Below are 14,233 nucleotides of genomic sequence, written 5' to 3' on the forward strand. Positions count from 1 at the left end.
TTACCGATTGAACTCATTGAAATGAGTGATACGTTATTTATTCTGCATTTTTGTGTTTGATGTCTATAATAGGCTGTTAATAACTTCAAAAATGAAACTGGCTATACAAAAAGACTACGAAAACAGTTACCTCCACCCCCACCTCCAATATCAGCGCCAAGACCACTCATTCAGCGGAACCTGCAACCTCTGATGAGATCTCCCATATCAAGACAGCAGGATCCTCTGATGATTCCAGTGACATCTTCCTCAGCTCACTCAACTCCCTCTATATCTTCATTAACTTCAAATCCATCCTCCTTGGCTCCTTCCGTGCCTGGCAACCCATCTTCTGCCCCAGCTCCAGTGCCTGATATAACTGCAACAGTATCTATATCAGTCCACTCAGAAAAATCCGATGGGCCTTTTCGGTAAGTCTACTATATGTCTTATTATTGAAAACAAAAGGATTTTCCTTTGATAATAGTTATTATTTTTGAGGTACAGTCTCACTATGTAGACCCAATCTGGCCTCTAAATTCAGAGATTTACCTCCGCCTGCCTCCTTCCTGGTTGCTAAGTTAAAAGTCGTTTTTTTTTCTAATTTTATTATTTTTATATGTATGGGTGTTTTGTCTGCATTTATGTCTGCAGTCGCAAAGGCGGGTGTTGGAACCCTTAATTAGAACTGAGTTACAGATGATTGTGAGCTGTTATATGAGTGCTGGGAATAAAGCCTGGGTCCTAGGACAGCAAGTGATGCTCTTAACCTCTGATCTATCTCTCCAGCCCCTAAAGTATCACCTTCTTTAATGGACCCCTGTGCTTACTAAAATACAAAATTTTAGCCTAGCAGTGGCAGCATATGTGTTCAATCCCACGACTCAGGAAGAAAAGGCGGGAGGATTTCTGACTTCCAGAACAGCCAGGGCTTCACAGAAAAATCATATCTAGAAAGACCATAGGGAAGGGGGATGGGAAGAAAGAAAGAATAAGTTGTGGTGACCTCCTGAAAGCAACAGTGGATTTTGTGGTCCACTAACACATGCATTCTCTTAACAACTAGCCAGCTTTGGGGACTGGAAAGATGGCTCGGTAGTTAAGAGTATTGTCTGTTCTTCCAGAGGTTCTGAGTTCAATTTTCAGGCAACCACATGGTAGCTCACAACCATGTAGCCTGGGATCTGATGCCCTCTTCTGGCGTGCAGGTGTGCATGCAGATAGAGCAGTCATTTACATAAAAATCTAACAAAACACAGGTGTCAGGTTTTGTTTCATAGATACTGAAAGAAAATTTTAAAGGTGAAACCTTTACATATATAAAAATACCCACTGTTCGAGTTTAGCCTTTATTTAATCAGTAAAGGAAATAATACAAAGACTGCTCTTAGAGCAGTGATTGGTTCTTAACTTGTGGGTTGAAACTGACCTGAAACTGAAGGGAAGTTGACTGACCCTTCACAGGTTGCCTAAGACCACTGGAAAACACAGTTATTTGCATTATGATTCATAACAGAAGCAAAATTATACTTAGGAAGGATTAACAAATAATTTTATGTTTGGAGGTCACAACATGAGAAACTATATTAAAGAGTAGCAGTATTTTGAAGTTTTATATTTCTGCACTTATTTTTCTATCATATTATCGTATGTAGTATTTTTTTCAGGCAATTCCATCTTTTTTTAGTGTATATGCAGGAGTGTGGCAACCCCAGCTATGTGGGTAGAGATAGAGGACAACTATAGGGACTTGATTCTCTAGTGCCATCTTGTAGGGTTTTGAGGGTCAAGTTTCTGTTGTTAGGTCTCATGGAATGCCTCCTCCTAAAGCATCTCGCTGGCCCACCGCTTATGTTATGCACAGAGAGCTCTTTACCGGCCCAGGCCTTTGACTTTCCTCATATACAATCATTATCACTAACTCATATGCTGGGTATAGATATAATAGATAAGCAGTATTACTGATAGTTGTCATTTTACTCATCATCATCCACTATGGTGACGTTTTCTTATGTTACACTGTTTTCTAGGGATTCTGATAATAAACTATTACCAGCTGCCGCCCTTGCATCAGAACACTCAAAGGGAGCGTCCTCAATTGCTATTACTGCTCTTATGGAAGAAAAGGTAGACTGTACTGCCTTTATAATGGAGGGTTGTTTTTTTTTAACAATATACATTTTTTTTTTCATTTTTGCTTTGACTTTTTAAAACTTTAACTATTCTTGTTTTGTGTGTATGTGCTTATTCCTAAAGGGTTACCAGGTGCCAGTCCTTGGGACTCCATCTTTGTTGGGACAGTCATTATTGCATGGACAGTTAATACCCACAACTGGTGAGTAAAATTAATTTTGATTTGGATCTTTTTCCCTTTAGGAAATAAATAGCATTGAATTTCTTATTCATCATTTTTGTTTTGTTTATAAGGTCCAGTAAGAATAAATGCTGCTCGTCCAGGTGGTGGTCGACCAGGTTGGGAACAGTAAGTATATTCAAAATAACCTCAGATACTTGCCTTTGAACTAAAATGTGGCAACTTCATATCAGACAGGCTCTTGCTGAATGCTTTTTATTGTAAACCTCTTTAAATATGCCAAATTAGTACAGGGTTGTTTTTGTTTTTGTCTTTTAAGATTTATTTATTTTTATTTATATGAGTACACTGCAGCTGACTTCAGACGCACACCAGAAGAGGGAGGGCATCAGATTCCATTACAGATGGTTGTGACCCCCACTATGTGGTTGTTGGGATTTGAACTCAGGACCTCTGGAAGAGCAGTTAGTGCTCTTAACCACTGAGCCATCTCTCCAGTCCTAGTAGATAGTTTTTAGAACACAAATTCAGATTTATATGTTGAATTATTTTCTGAAAATAATGCTGTTTGAAAAGCTTGGTTGGAGACAAATTTATACAAGAGAAAATGTACACATAAGTCTGTGTATGGATGTGTGTTTGTATATATGGATGTGTGTATGGTGTGTGTTACTAGGAATTGAGTGCAGGGCTTCAGCACAGGGAATACCTAAGTTAGGAACATATTCTGCTCTGGAGCTTTGCTACCGCCCATCATTTTTGACTCCCCAGTGTATTGACTGACCTTCCCCTAGTAACATAGTTGGTTCTATATGGTGAAAGTATCTGATAGCCAGTTGAGCAAAGGCAAGCTGCATATAGAGAGCAGCAGCAGTCTTAGGTGCGTGCTGTGTAGCCTTTCCCAACAGAAGCCACCTTCAGAGTCACAGTGGCACTGTGTGCATAATGATCAATCTTATCCAGTCTTGATCTGATGCTGCATCTTGACTTCTCTTGACCAGATGGTGCTGTGTATTGTCTATGGAGCTCAATAAATTTTAACTTTAGATGTTTTGTGGTTTCAAAAGAAACAATTAAATAGACTTTTAATCACACTTTATGTGTTCACAACACCATTTTCTTATTTCTTCCAGTACTTTTATGCGGTCTAAAAATATTTCAGATTGCTATCTGAAAAATCTCAAAAGTCCACAATAAATGGGCTCATGAACTTTAAACCCATTTCAGAGGTCACATTGCAATTCTTTTCCAAAACAATGAAATAACAAATTTTTAAGCTCTTTTCTGCATTTAGTACATTTGGATCTTGATTGGACCTCAAATTAGTAAATTGATCCCATATTTAAATTTTCTAGATTCTTCACTTTTTTTTTTTTTTTTTTTTCTTTTTTTCCGGAGCTGGGGACCGAACCCAGGGCCTTGCGCTCGCTAGGCAAGCGCTCTACCGCTGAGCTAAATCCCCAACCCGATTCTTCACTTTTTTAAACAGTTGAACTCTTTCTGTCTTAATTTGAATGATCAAAATTCAATTTAGTAAATAAAAACATTGTAAGATTAATGTCTACCACATTAATCTCATTTTTTTCTGACTTGTTAATAGTTATTAAAATCTATAGGATGTGACTTTGCTGATGCTTTATGGCATTAAAAATTATTAGATTTGGTCTGGAGAGATGACTAATTAATTAAGAGCATTTCATCTCCAAGAGGACCTGGATTTGGTTCCCAGCACCCACAACTGTCTTTATCTCAGCTCTAGGGTATCTAATGCCCTCTCCGAAACTCTGCAGCTACCATTTGCATGGACCTGGTACACAGACATACATGTAGGCAGAATGCTCATACACATAAATTCAAGTATTTTTTAAATTAATATTCTGATTTATTTCTATGAATTACATAGACATTTCTATGAAGCTTACATACTAAATTTTGTTTTCTTTTGTTTGAAAAGATAAACCAAATTTCTTGTAGAGAAAATAGACTGATGAGAGGCTAGTAGAACATATCATTAGAAAGCATATGCCCCTCAGAAGAAAAGGGAATTCTCTGAGGAGCCTGAGGCTGCTGCAAGCTGCACAAAGAGCCGCACAAAGAAAAAGAAAAAGTCGCAGAAGGCACAGGAGGAGGATTAGAACGGACCTGCTTGGTGGGAGGGGCATACTTTATGGTGGCAGTTCCTCCTGCCTATAATAAACCCCAATAAAAACACAAAACCAGAAAGAAAAAAAAAAAAAAAGAAAGCATGTGAAGTTTAGAGACAGGTGCACCTGTGTGTGGATGTAGGGACAGACACAGTGGAGTTGGCATCGTTACTGGGTACAGGACTGTGAGTGTATAGGTTCCTCTTCAACTTCTATTTTCTCATTGTTTGCACTCAAAAAGTATTCTACTTGAGCATGTGAGATACCTACATAGAGCCTTGCTAAACACTAAAATTATATAATTAAGTTTAAGATTAGGAAACTTCAAAGGAAGTTAAAATGCACTGACTGGTTATAATGTACTGTAATAATGATACGTTACACCTAAGAAAAATAAATACTCAGTTCTGTTTTGTTTTAAACCTTTCACAGTTCCAACAAACTTGGGTACCTGGTTTCCCCACCACAGCAAATTAGAAGAGGAGAAAGAAGCTGTTACAGGTAAGAATGCTAAAACTCTTAGAAAAGAACCCCATAGCACTGGGAAATATACAAAGAAAACTCTGGAGTGGTGAGGAAGGAGTGGTTATTTGCTCTCCTCCTTTCTCTTAATAAGTCTTTCCTAGTGATCCTTCAGAAATTTGGGAACTGGGAGTTACAGTTCAGTGGTTAGTTTCTTGCCTGGCCTGTATAAGGCCCTAGGTGTAATCCCTACCAGATGCAGAATAAAGTCTCATTTGAAGGTTTGTTTACAAAAACTCTTTATTGAGAAGTTTAGAGCACAACTATAATCCCAGGGTTTGGGAGGCTGAGGCAAGAAGATTGTTGAGTTAGAAGCTAGTTTGCATGACATAAAAAGACCAGGAAGGAGGGATGGAAATAGAAAAACATAGAAAAGTTACATCTTGGTATGTACGCTCCTGTGTATATGAGAATACATGCTTATAGAGGCCCAAGAAGGATGTCAGGTACCCTGCTCTGTGACTTCCTGCCTTACTCTTGGGAAAAAGTAGCTCACTAAAACTGGAGCTAGACTGGGAAACAGCAAGCCCTAGGATTTGGCCTGTCTCTGCCCCCACAACACAGGGGTTAAACATAGGAATACATGGCCACACCTGGCTTTTTATGTGGGTGCTGAGGGTTTGGGCTCTGCTCCCTGTACTTGTGCAAGCACCCTTACCTACTCACTGAGCCATCTCCTCAGAGTCCCTGAGACTCTGTTCTTTGAATTCCTTCCACTGATTTCTTGGTTTGTATTGGCACATGGCAGGATACAGCTTATGAAAGTTAGCTCAGTTTCCAGATGGGAAAAAACATTGTGTTTCTTTGTCTCAATTTTTCCTCACCTTCTCTTTTCCATAAGAAGAGACCAGGAGATTTGTTTAGGGCTCTTACTCTGACAATGTTAACTTAAGAATCCTAGGTTTTATATGGTGATAGTTATTTAAATCAGGATGCAGAAATTTCCAAGCTTGATAAAGGCTATGACTGATCTTCTAGTGGGCCACTCAGAATTGCCAATCTCATGGCAAATTGCATTGAGCAAAGGGATGTATACTGAATCATGGATATAGTTCTGAGCAGACAAGTCTGAACACCTGCCTTACATACCACCTGCTCAATTTGTTTAGCAAAAGCATTCAAATTCTTTGAGACAATTCAGACACTTTAGCACTATTAACCTTTTTTGTTTAACCTTTTTTGGGGGAAAATGTTGATATCTTCAGTTTTGATTACAAATACTAGAATTAGTATGATTCTGTTTTGTTTAGTTTCACCCACTTCTTCCAAAAGGAAGTTACAGTGGGGTTTTTGTTTTTTTGTTAATGTAAACTTTGAGTCTAGAAAAGTATCTGGGGGAGAACTAGGTCATAGGTATATTAACCTGTCACTTCCTTCCAAATACGTTTGCTGTCAGTTGATAAAGACCTTTAAAAATTAGTACCTTGGGAGCTGGAGAGGTAGTTCAGTGGTTAAGAGCACTTGCACTCTTGCAGAGGGTCCAGGATTTTGAAATAAGGTTGTTGAGAGGTTTTTATATTTAGCCAAGTTCTTGGTATGTTACCCAAGCTGGTCTCAAAAGGCTTGGGACTGTAGACCTTTATCACCATACCTGTCCTGTAGGGTTAATGTGTGCAAATAACACCTTCATTGCATTTGTACTGAAGTAGTTGATTCTATTCCATTTTTGCACTTTGGAAAATAATTATAAACAGAAAAAGAAAACCTCATTTGTCAAAGACGAATTTAATGTAAAGGTTTAATACCTTGGAATTTATCTCTCCAGAAGTATAAACCGCGGGCGACACCACAGCGAACGATCACAGAGGACTCAAGGCCCATCACTACCAGCAACTCCAGTCTTTGTGCCTGTCCCACCACCTCCTTTGTATCCACCTCCTCCCCATACACTTCCTCTTCCTCCAGGTGTACCTCCCCCACAGTTTTCTCCTCAGTTTCCTCCTGGCCAGCCTCCACCAGCAGGATATAGTGTCCCTCCTCCAGGGTTCCCGCCAGCTCCTGCCAATATATCAACACCTTGGGTATCATCAGGAGTGCAGACTGCCCATTCAAATACCATCCCTACAACACAAGCACCTCCTTTGTCCAGGGAAGAATTCTATAGAGAGCAGCGACGACTAAAGGAAGAGTGAGTATTTTAGTTTGAAATTACCATACACTTTTTTCATTTTCTGATATAACATTAAATAGGTATTTTTGGAAACATTTTCCAGTGTTTCCAGTTAGTAAAGAAAATTCACCTAAAATTTAAACCAAAGCCATACAAGCAACTTCCTCAGGGATACCTAGTTATTCATAGTTTTAAAGTAGAAAACTAATGGCAATTTCATTCATTTCATTCATGATCTAATTACATTTGTCTTGTTAGTTTTCTTAAATGGTTTTTGTTAACTTTCACTCTTTAACTTTATTTTACTAGGGAAAAGAAAAAGTCCAAGCTAGATGAGTTTACAAATGATTTTGCTAAGGAATTGATGGAATACAAAAAGATTCAAAAGGAGCGTAGGCGCTCATTTTCCAGGTTAGTGTTTTGCAAGCCTTCACAACAGAATTACAAATGGGACTTTGAATATCCAGGGATTACCTATGGATATAAATAACATTGCACTTAGGAGATTTTTCTGATTCGGTCTAGTTTTACAGAATGGAGGAGATGTAGCTTATTCCCCAATATGTCCATTAAAATAATCTCAGTGTAAATTCTATTGTGTAGAACTAGCATTTATGGGGACTAAGTTGTCCTTGTCCCTTGAAGGTATTCATAATATGAGATAAATGGGAAATGTTTATGGAAGGAAAGACATAGGGGACTAGCCCGAGAGTATTCTGAGGGCCTTTGCCATAGGCTGCAGCTTCTTGCTGTAACATTAACCTGTGCGATAAAAAGTAGTGGTAGAATACACCTTGCTGGATTGTTAGAAAAGAAAAACCAGTTATGGAAGTTCCCTGGAAGCTTGTTTAAAGACTTTGTTTTTTAGACTTAACACTTAAAATGTGGTTCCTTTTAAAGCTAGACTGTTGGCTAGTGTAAGATAAAAAATAGATTCCTACCTAAATAATCAGACAGGAAGTGAAATTTAAATTTAATTGGCATTTGTTTGATGTTAATAGCTCATAAAACTCACGGTACATTAATGCACTCCACTCTGATGTCAAGCCTTGGCTTTTGTTTTGTACTAAGTGACTTGTGTACTTTATTCCATTCCAGTAGAGGTCACTGCACCTCTTTAATCATCTAAGATGAAACTTGATGCAAAGAAAGAGAAAGCCGTGAGAAAAGAATACTAGACTGTCTATTTTTACTTTATGTATATTTCTCAACCATCAACTGTGCTTTTGTTTTTAGGTCTAAATCTCCCTATAGTGGGTCATCGTATTCAAGAAGTTCATACACTTACTCAAAGTCAAGGTCTGGCTCAACACGTTCACGCTCTTACTCTCGGTCCTTCAGCCGCTCACACTCTCGCTCCTATTCACGGTCACCCCCATACCCCAGGAGAGGCAGAGGCAAGAGCCGCAATTACCGTTCACGGTCCAGATCTCATGGATACCATCGATCTAGGTCAAGGTCACCTCCCTATAGACGATACCACTCACGGTCGAGATCTCCTCAAGCATTTAGGGGACAGTCTCCCACTAAACGCAATGTACCTCAAGGAGAAACAGAGCGTGAGTATTTTAATAGATACAGAGAAGTTCCACCCCCTTATGATATCAAAGCCTATTATGGGCGGAGTGTCGACTTTAGAGACCCATTTGAGAAAGAACGCTACCGGGAATGGGAGAGGAAATACCGAGAGTGGTATGAGAAGTACTACAAAGGGTACGCAGTGGGAGCCCAGCCTAGACCCTCAGCCAACAGAGAGGACTTTTCTCCAGAGAGACTCTTACCTCTTAATATCAGAAATTCACCCTTTACAAGAGGGCGCAGAGAAGACTATGTTGCTGGACAAAGTCATAGAAATAGAAATCTAGGTGGCAACTATCCAGAAAAGATTTCGACAAGAGATAGTCACAATCCAAAAGATAATCCAAAGTCGAAAGAGAAGGAGAGTGAAAATGTTCCAGGAGACGGCAAAGGAAACAAGCATAAGAAACACAGGAAACGAAGAAAGGGGGAAGAGAGTGAGAGCTTCCTGAACCCAGAGCTACTGGAAACTTCTAGAAAATCCAGGGAATCCTCAGGGATCGATGAAACAAAGACAGATGCACTGTTTGTTCTCCCAAGCAGAGACGATGCTACACCTGTTAGGGATGAACCAATGGATGCAGAATCTATCACCTTCAAATCAGTATCTGAAAAAGACAAGAGAGAAAAGGATAAACCAAAAGTAAAAAGTGACAAGACCAAACGGAAAAGTGATGGGTCTGCTACAGCCAAGAAAGAAAATGTTTTAAAACCTTCTAAAGGACCCCAAGACAAGGTAGATGGAGACCGTGAAAAATCTCCTCGGTCTGAACCTCCTCTCAAAAAAGCCAAAGAGGAGGCTACAAAGGTCGACTCTGTAAAACCTTCCTCATCTCAGAAGGATGAGAAGGTCACTGGAACCCCTAGAAAAGCCCACTCCAAATCTGCAAAAGAACACCAGGAGGCAAAGCCAGTCAAAGAGGAGAAGGCAAAAAAGGACTGTTCCAAAGACATCAAGTCAGAAAAGCCAGCCAGTAAGGACGAGAAGGCCAAGAAGCCTGAGAAAAATAAACTACTTGAAAGCAAGGGAGAGAAACGAAAGAGAAAAACCGAAGAGAAGAGTGTAGATTTTGAGTCCTCTTCAATGAAAATCTCTAAAGTGGAAGGAACAGAAATAGTGAAACCATCACCAAAGCGGAAAATGGAAGGTGATGTTGAAAAGCTGGAAAGGACCCCAGAAAAGGACAAGAGTGCATCATCAACTACCCCAGCCAAAAAAATTAAACTCAATAGAGAAACTGGAAAAAAAATTGGAAATGCAGAAAATCCATCTACTACAAAAGAACCCTCTGAAAAACTGGAGTCAACATCTAACAAAATCAAACAGGAAAAAGTCAAGGGAAAGGCCAGACGGAAAGTAGCTGGGACAGAAGGCCCCAGCTCCACGCTTGTGGACTACACCAGGTATGGAGGCCGGGTGGGGGGGGGTGGCAGCAGAGAGTGTCCTTTATAAGAAATGATATCATTTGATCTGATCCATTTATGTTCTTAAGAGTCTGCATCGTGGGGATTAGACAGATGAGTCTGGTTGCAGCATTGTTTCAAGTTGGGACAGGTGAACCACATTGGTTTTTTTTATAGTTTGATTATGTGTGTCTTTCTTAGGGCAGAATAATTGAACTTTTTAAAGCTAAAATGACATCCTATTTTAAGCTAACTTTTAAAAAAATTTACTTACCAATGTTTTATTAGGAATAAATTTTTTATTAATTAAAAGTTTCATTTGTTTTAGTACAAGCTCAACTGGAGGCAGTCCTGTGAGGAAATCTGAAGAAAAGACAGATACAAAGAGAACAGTCATTAAAACTATGGAGGAATATAATAATGATAATACAGCGCCTGCAGAAGATGTTATAATTATGATTCAGGTTCCTCAGTCCAAATGGGATAAAGATGACTTTGAATCTGAAGAAGAAGATGATGTTAGAACCACACAGCCTATACAGAGTGTAGGGAAACCATCCAGTATTATAAAAAATGTCACTACTAAGCCATCAGCTACAGTTAAGTGCACTGAGAAAGAAAATGAGCAGTCTGAGAAAATTCAGAAGCTTACCAAGGAGGTCAGCCATGAGGTGATACAGCATGAGCTCAGGAGCTCAAAGGGCTCTGTGTCCAGTGAGAAGGGGAGAGCCAAGGACCGGGATCACTCAGCGTCAGAGAAGGACAACCCTGACAAGAGGAAGACCAGTATCCAGCCAGACAAGGAGAGCACTGTGGACCGCCTGAGTGAGCAAGGACATTTTAAGAATCTCTCTCAGTCTTCCAAAGAGACCAGGACTTCAGAGAAGCATGAGTCTGTTCGTGGCTCCTCAAATAAAGACTTCACTCCTGGTAGAGACAAGAAAACGGACTACGACAGCAGAGATTATTCCAGTTCCAAACGAAGAGACGAAAGAAGTGAATTAACAAGAAGAAAAGACTCTCCTCCTCGGAGTAAAGATTCTTTATCTGGACAGAAAAGTAAGCTGAGGGAGGAGAAAGATTTACCTAAAAAGGGGACAGAGTTAAAAAAAAGTAATTCTAGTCCCCCAAGAGACAAAAAGCCTCATGATCATAAAGCCTCCTATGAAACCAAACGCTCATGTGAAGAGACAAAGTCTGTAGATAAAAATGCTGGGAAGGAACGGGAGAAGCATGCTGCTGAAGCTTCTCGAAACGGGAAAGAGTCCAGTGGCAGCAAGTTGCCATCTATACCCAACCCGCCTGACCCTCCCATGGAAAAGGAGCTGGCTGCCGGGCAGATTGAGAAGAGCACCATCAAGCCAAAACCCCAGTTGAGTCATTCCTCAAGGCTTTCCTCTGATCTCACTAGAGAGACTGATGAGGCTGCTTTTGAACCCGACTATAACGAGAGCGATAGTGAGAGTAATGTGTCTGTGAAGGAGGAAGAAGCTGTTGCCAGTGTCTCCAAGGACTTGAAAGAGAAAGCAACAGAGAAAGCAACAGAGAGCTTGAATGTAGCAACAGCCAGCCAGCCAGGTGCAGACAGGAGCCAGAGCCAAAGTAGCCCCAGTGTTAGTCCAAGTAGAAGTCATAGCCCTTCCGGCAGCCAGACCCGGAGCCACAGCAGCAGTGCCAGCTCGGCAGAAAGCCAAGACAGCAAAAAGAAGAAAAAGAAGAAAGACAAGAAAAAGCACAAGAAGCATAAAAAGCACAAGAAGCACAAGAAGCATGCAGGCGTGGACGGTGATGTGGAGAAGAGCCAGAAACATAAACACAAGAAGAAGAAGGCGAAGAAAAACAAAGACAAGGAGAAGGAGAAAGATGACCAAAAAGTGAAATCTGTCACTGTGTGAAGGACGGATGTTTTAATTGACTTAATTACTAAGTCATCTGTATTAAATTCTGTTATAATGTAAAGAGATTCCAGCCTTGTAAATAATGAATGGAAGACCCTGTGCTGCACTTAAAGTATTTGCTGCTTGATTATTTCATTTTTACATCAGAGCTTTATAACGAACTTTTGTACAGAATTGTGAGTTGTGACCATGGAACATGAGAGGTTTTGCTAGGGCCTATTATTTTTAACCACCATTAATTAGTTGGGGTGGAGTTTACTGTGAAATTTTCACATTTGAATTTTTTTAATTGCCTGGCAAATGCTGATATCAGTTCAAAAATATCAGCAGAATGATTTGCTGAACTCATTACAGCCCCGTTATGTCACTTTTTGATTACAATAAAAGTTTTCAGTAAACTTTTCACTTGTTGAAAATGTATATTATTTAAAGATAGTAGTGTCTCATTTCTTCTCTTTCCAAGATCCTTTGAGCCTGTAAGTCAAGCTGACTAGACAAAATTCTCAACGTTGAAAATGTACTTCAGAGGGGGCTGGTGGAAGATCGTTGTTCTTAATAATTAGAAGCTAGGTTTCTAAAAGGAGGGCAGGGTGCTTAACTCTCAGTGATGAGGAATTGGGCTGTTCTAGCTGTATGGTTTTCTTGGAATTCTGGGTTGGTATTAAATTCCTTAATGAAACAGAATCCGCTTAAAATGTGTGGCTGTGTCCACTGTCTGTCCTGCTGACAAGCATGTACTGTGAGGCTGGAGGGGGGTCTTCACTACTACGTCTGTCTGGAGCTCAGTGAAGGCACTCAAGGATTTGGACAGGTTATGTGGTTTTAGAGAACCTGGCAAAGATAGGGCTGGTCCTATGGTTAAACTGCTAGTCTGCTGTCCGGTGCAGTAGCCGAGGGTTTTGGTGGTGGAATCAAAACGCAGGCACATCTAGCAGCAAGGTGCGTGGAGTGTCGTGTACATGGTACTTACATAATTGCTGGTTCTCTGGTGCTTGGGTCAAGACACTTGAATGTCGAGTTTTACCATTTAAAATTCTAAGTGATAACCCCTCCCCCCTTTTTTCTGTTTTAAAGTGTGTGTGTCCATGGAGGGAGAGGAGAGCATTGGAGCCCTCTAACCAGCTGGAGTCACAGGTAGTTGTGAGCTGCCTGATGTGGATGTTGGGAACCAAATTCAGGTCCTATGCAAGAGCAACAAGCGCTTGCCACCACTGAGCCAAAGTAACACTAGTGCTACAGATGTGGAAGTCATCCAGAGATGCTGCCTTTGAGCCAGATCAGCTTTGCTGGGGCAGCTCAGCTCTGCCCTGATGTCAAGCGCACACACCTATGCCAGGGCTAAGCTGTCCTGACCATTTATGCCCACGTGCAGCATACTCCCTCTTTAATTGGAGGTAGTCCAGCAAGATTATATTCTTACTTCCTACTGATGAGATCTACTACTCGATCCTGTTTCCCACACTGACTAAAGATTTGGTACACAGAACTGTCAAATCTGAACTGGTTACTCACATTATTGAGCTCATTCTTGAAGCTCACCCAGCCTTCACTTTAATTGCAGCTCCACTCCTGTAACAGGTTCCTGGCTACCGATCACCTCAAAGTGTTGTTCCTTTTGCAACGAAGAGCAGTTTCCCAGCTTTGTTGGTGTTTGAACTTAGTTTCTTTCATATGCTGAATGTTGTTCAACAGAAACATGCAAAGGCTAGAGACATGGCTCAATCTGAGTTAAGTGCTTCCATAAGCCTGAGGACTTGAGTTCAAATCTCTAAAACACAAGTAAGTCTAGATGCTGTGCGTGCATCCGTAACTCCAGTGTTCTACAGTGAGATGCTACAATGAGATGGCAGGTAGAGACCTGTATGCCACAAACAAAAGACACTGACTCAAGGGGGAAGGGCCAACCCCAGGGTTGCCCTTTAATGACGGCGCTGTGGTACATGTGTATCCACTCCCAGAAACATACATGATACAGATTTTTTTTAAATGTATGAATGTAGCATTTGGAGGTAACTTGAAATACTACTCAATAAATGGTCTTGGTTTTAATTAATATTTGTTAGGCACTGCCAGGTGCTCTGTACTTTCTATAACCATTAAAAATGCCCATGGCCCTTGATGGTACATGTGATCTTTTTTTTCCAACCTCAGTTATTAATGCTAGTGTCTGATTGGTCTAAACTTGTACCTTGCTGTGTAGAGTCAAGACAACAGGAAGTCACCCTGTTTTACTAACCCCCCCCCCCCAGAAGGCCACACTACATCTTATTATAAACTTGCCTTG

General features: G+C 40.4%; 1 protein-coding gene across 4 annotated transcripts in view; it reads left to right on the forward strand.

Moving 5' to 3' along the window:
- The window catches only part of Rbbp6 (RB binding protein 6, ubiquitin ligase), a 32,290-nt gene extending 19,936 nt beyond the window's left edge, over window positions 1–12,354 (forward strand). For 2 of the 4 annotated variants that reach the window (NM_001427187.1, XM_219296.8), the window contains 9 exons: window positions 73–410; window positions 2,010–2,106; window positions 2,236–2,314; window positions 2,407–2,461; window positions 4,870–4,938; window positions 6,725–7,087; window positions 7,379–7,480; window positions 8,306–10,051; window positions 10,380–12,354. In NM_001427187.1, the coding sequence (NP_001414116.1) occupies window positions 73–410; window positions 2,010–2,106; window positions 2,236–2,314; window positions 2,407–2,461; window positions 4,870–4,938; window positions 6,725–7,087; window positions 7,379–7,480; window positions 8,306–10,051; window positions 10,380–11,946 (4,416 nt within the window). In that variant the 3' untranslated portion in view covers window positions 11,947–12,354. The remainder of the gene's footprint in view (window positions 1–72; window positions 411–2,009; window positions 2,107–2,235; window positions 2,315–2,406; window positions 2,462–4,869; window positions 4,939–6,724; window positions 7,088–7,378; window positions 7,481–8,305; window positions 10,052–10,379) is intronic. The other 2 variants (XM_017590223.3, XM_006230198.4) reach the window with 1 other exon arrangement.
- The last annotated feature ends 1,879 nt before the right edge of the window (window positions 12,355–14,233 follow it).

Source organism: Rattus norvegicus, chromosome 1 (genome assembly GCF_036323735.1).
Source record: "Rattus norvegicus strain BN/NHsdMcwi chromosome 1, GRCr8, whole genome shotgun sequence".
Taxonomy (NCBI): Eukaryota; Metazoa; Chordata; class Mammalia; order Rodentia; family Muridae; genus Rattus; species Rattus norvegicus.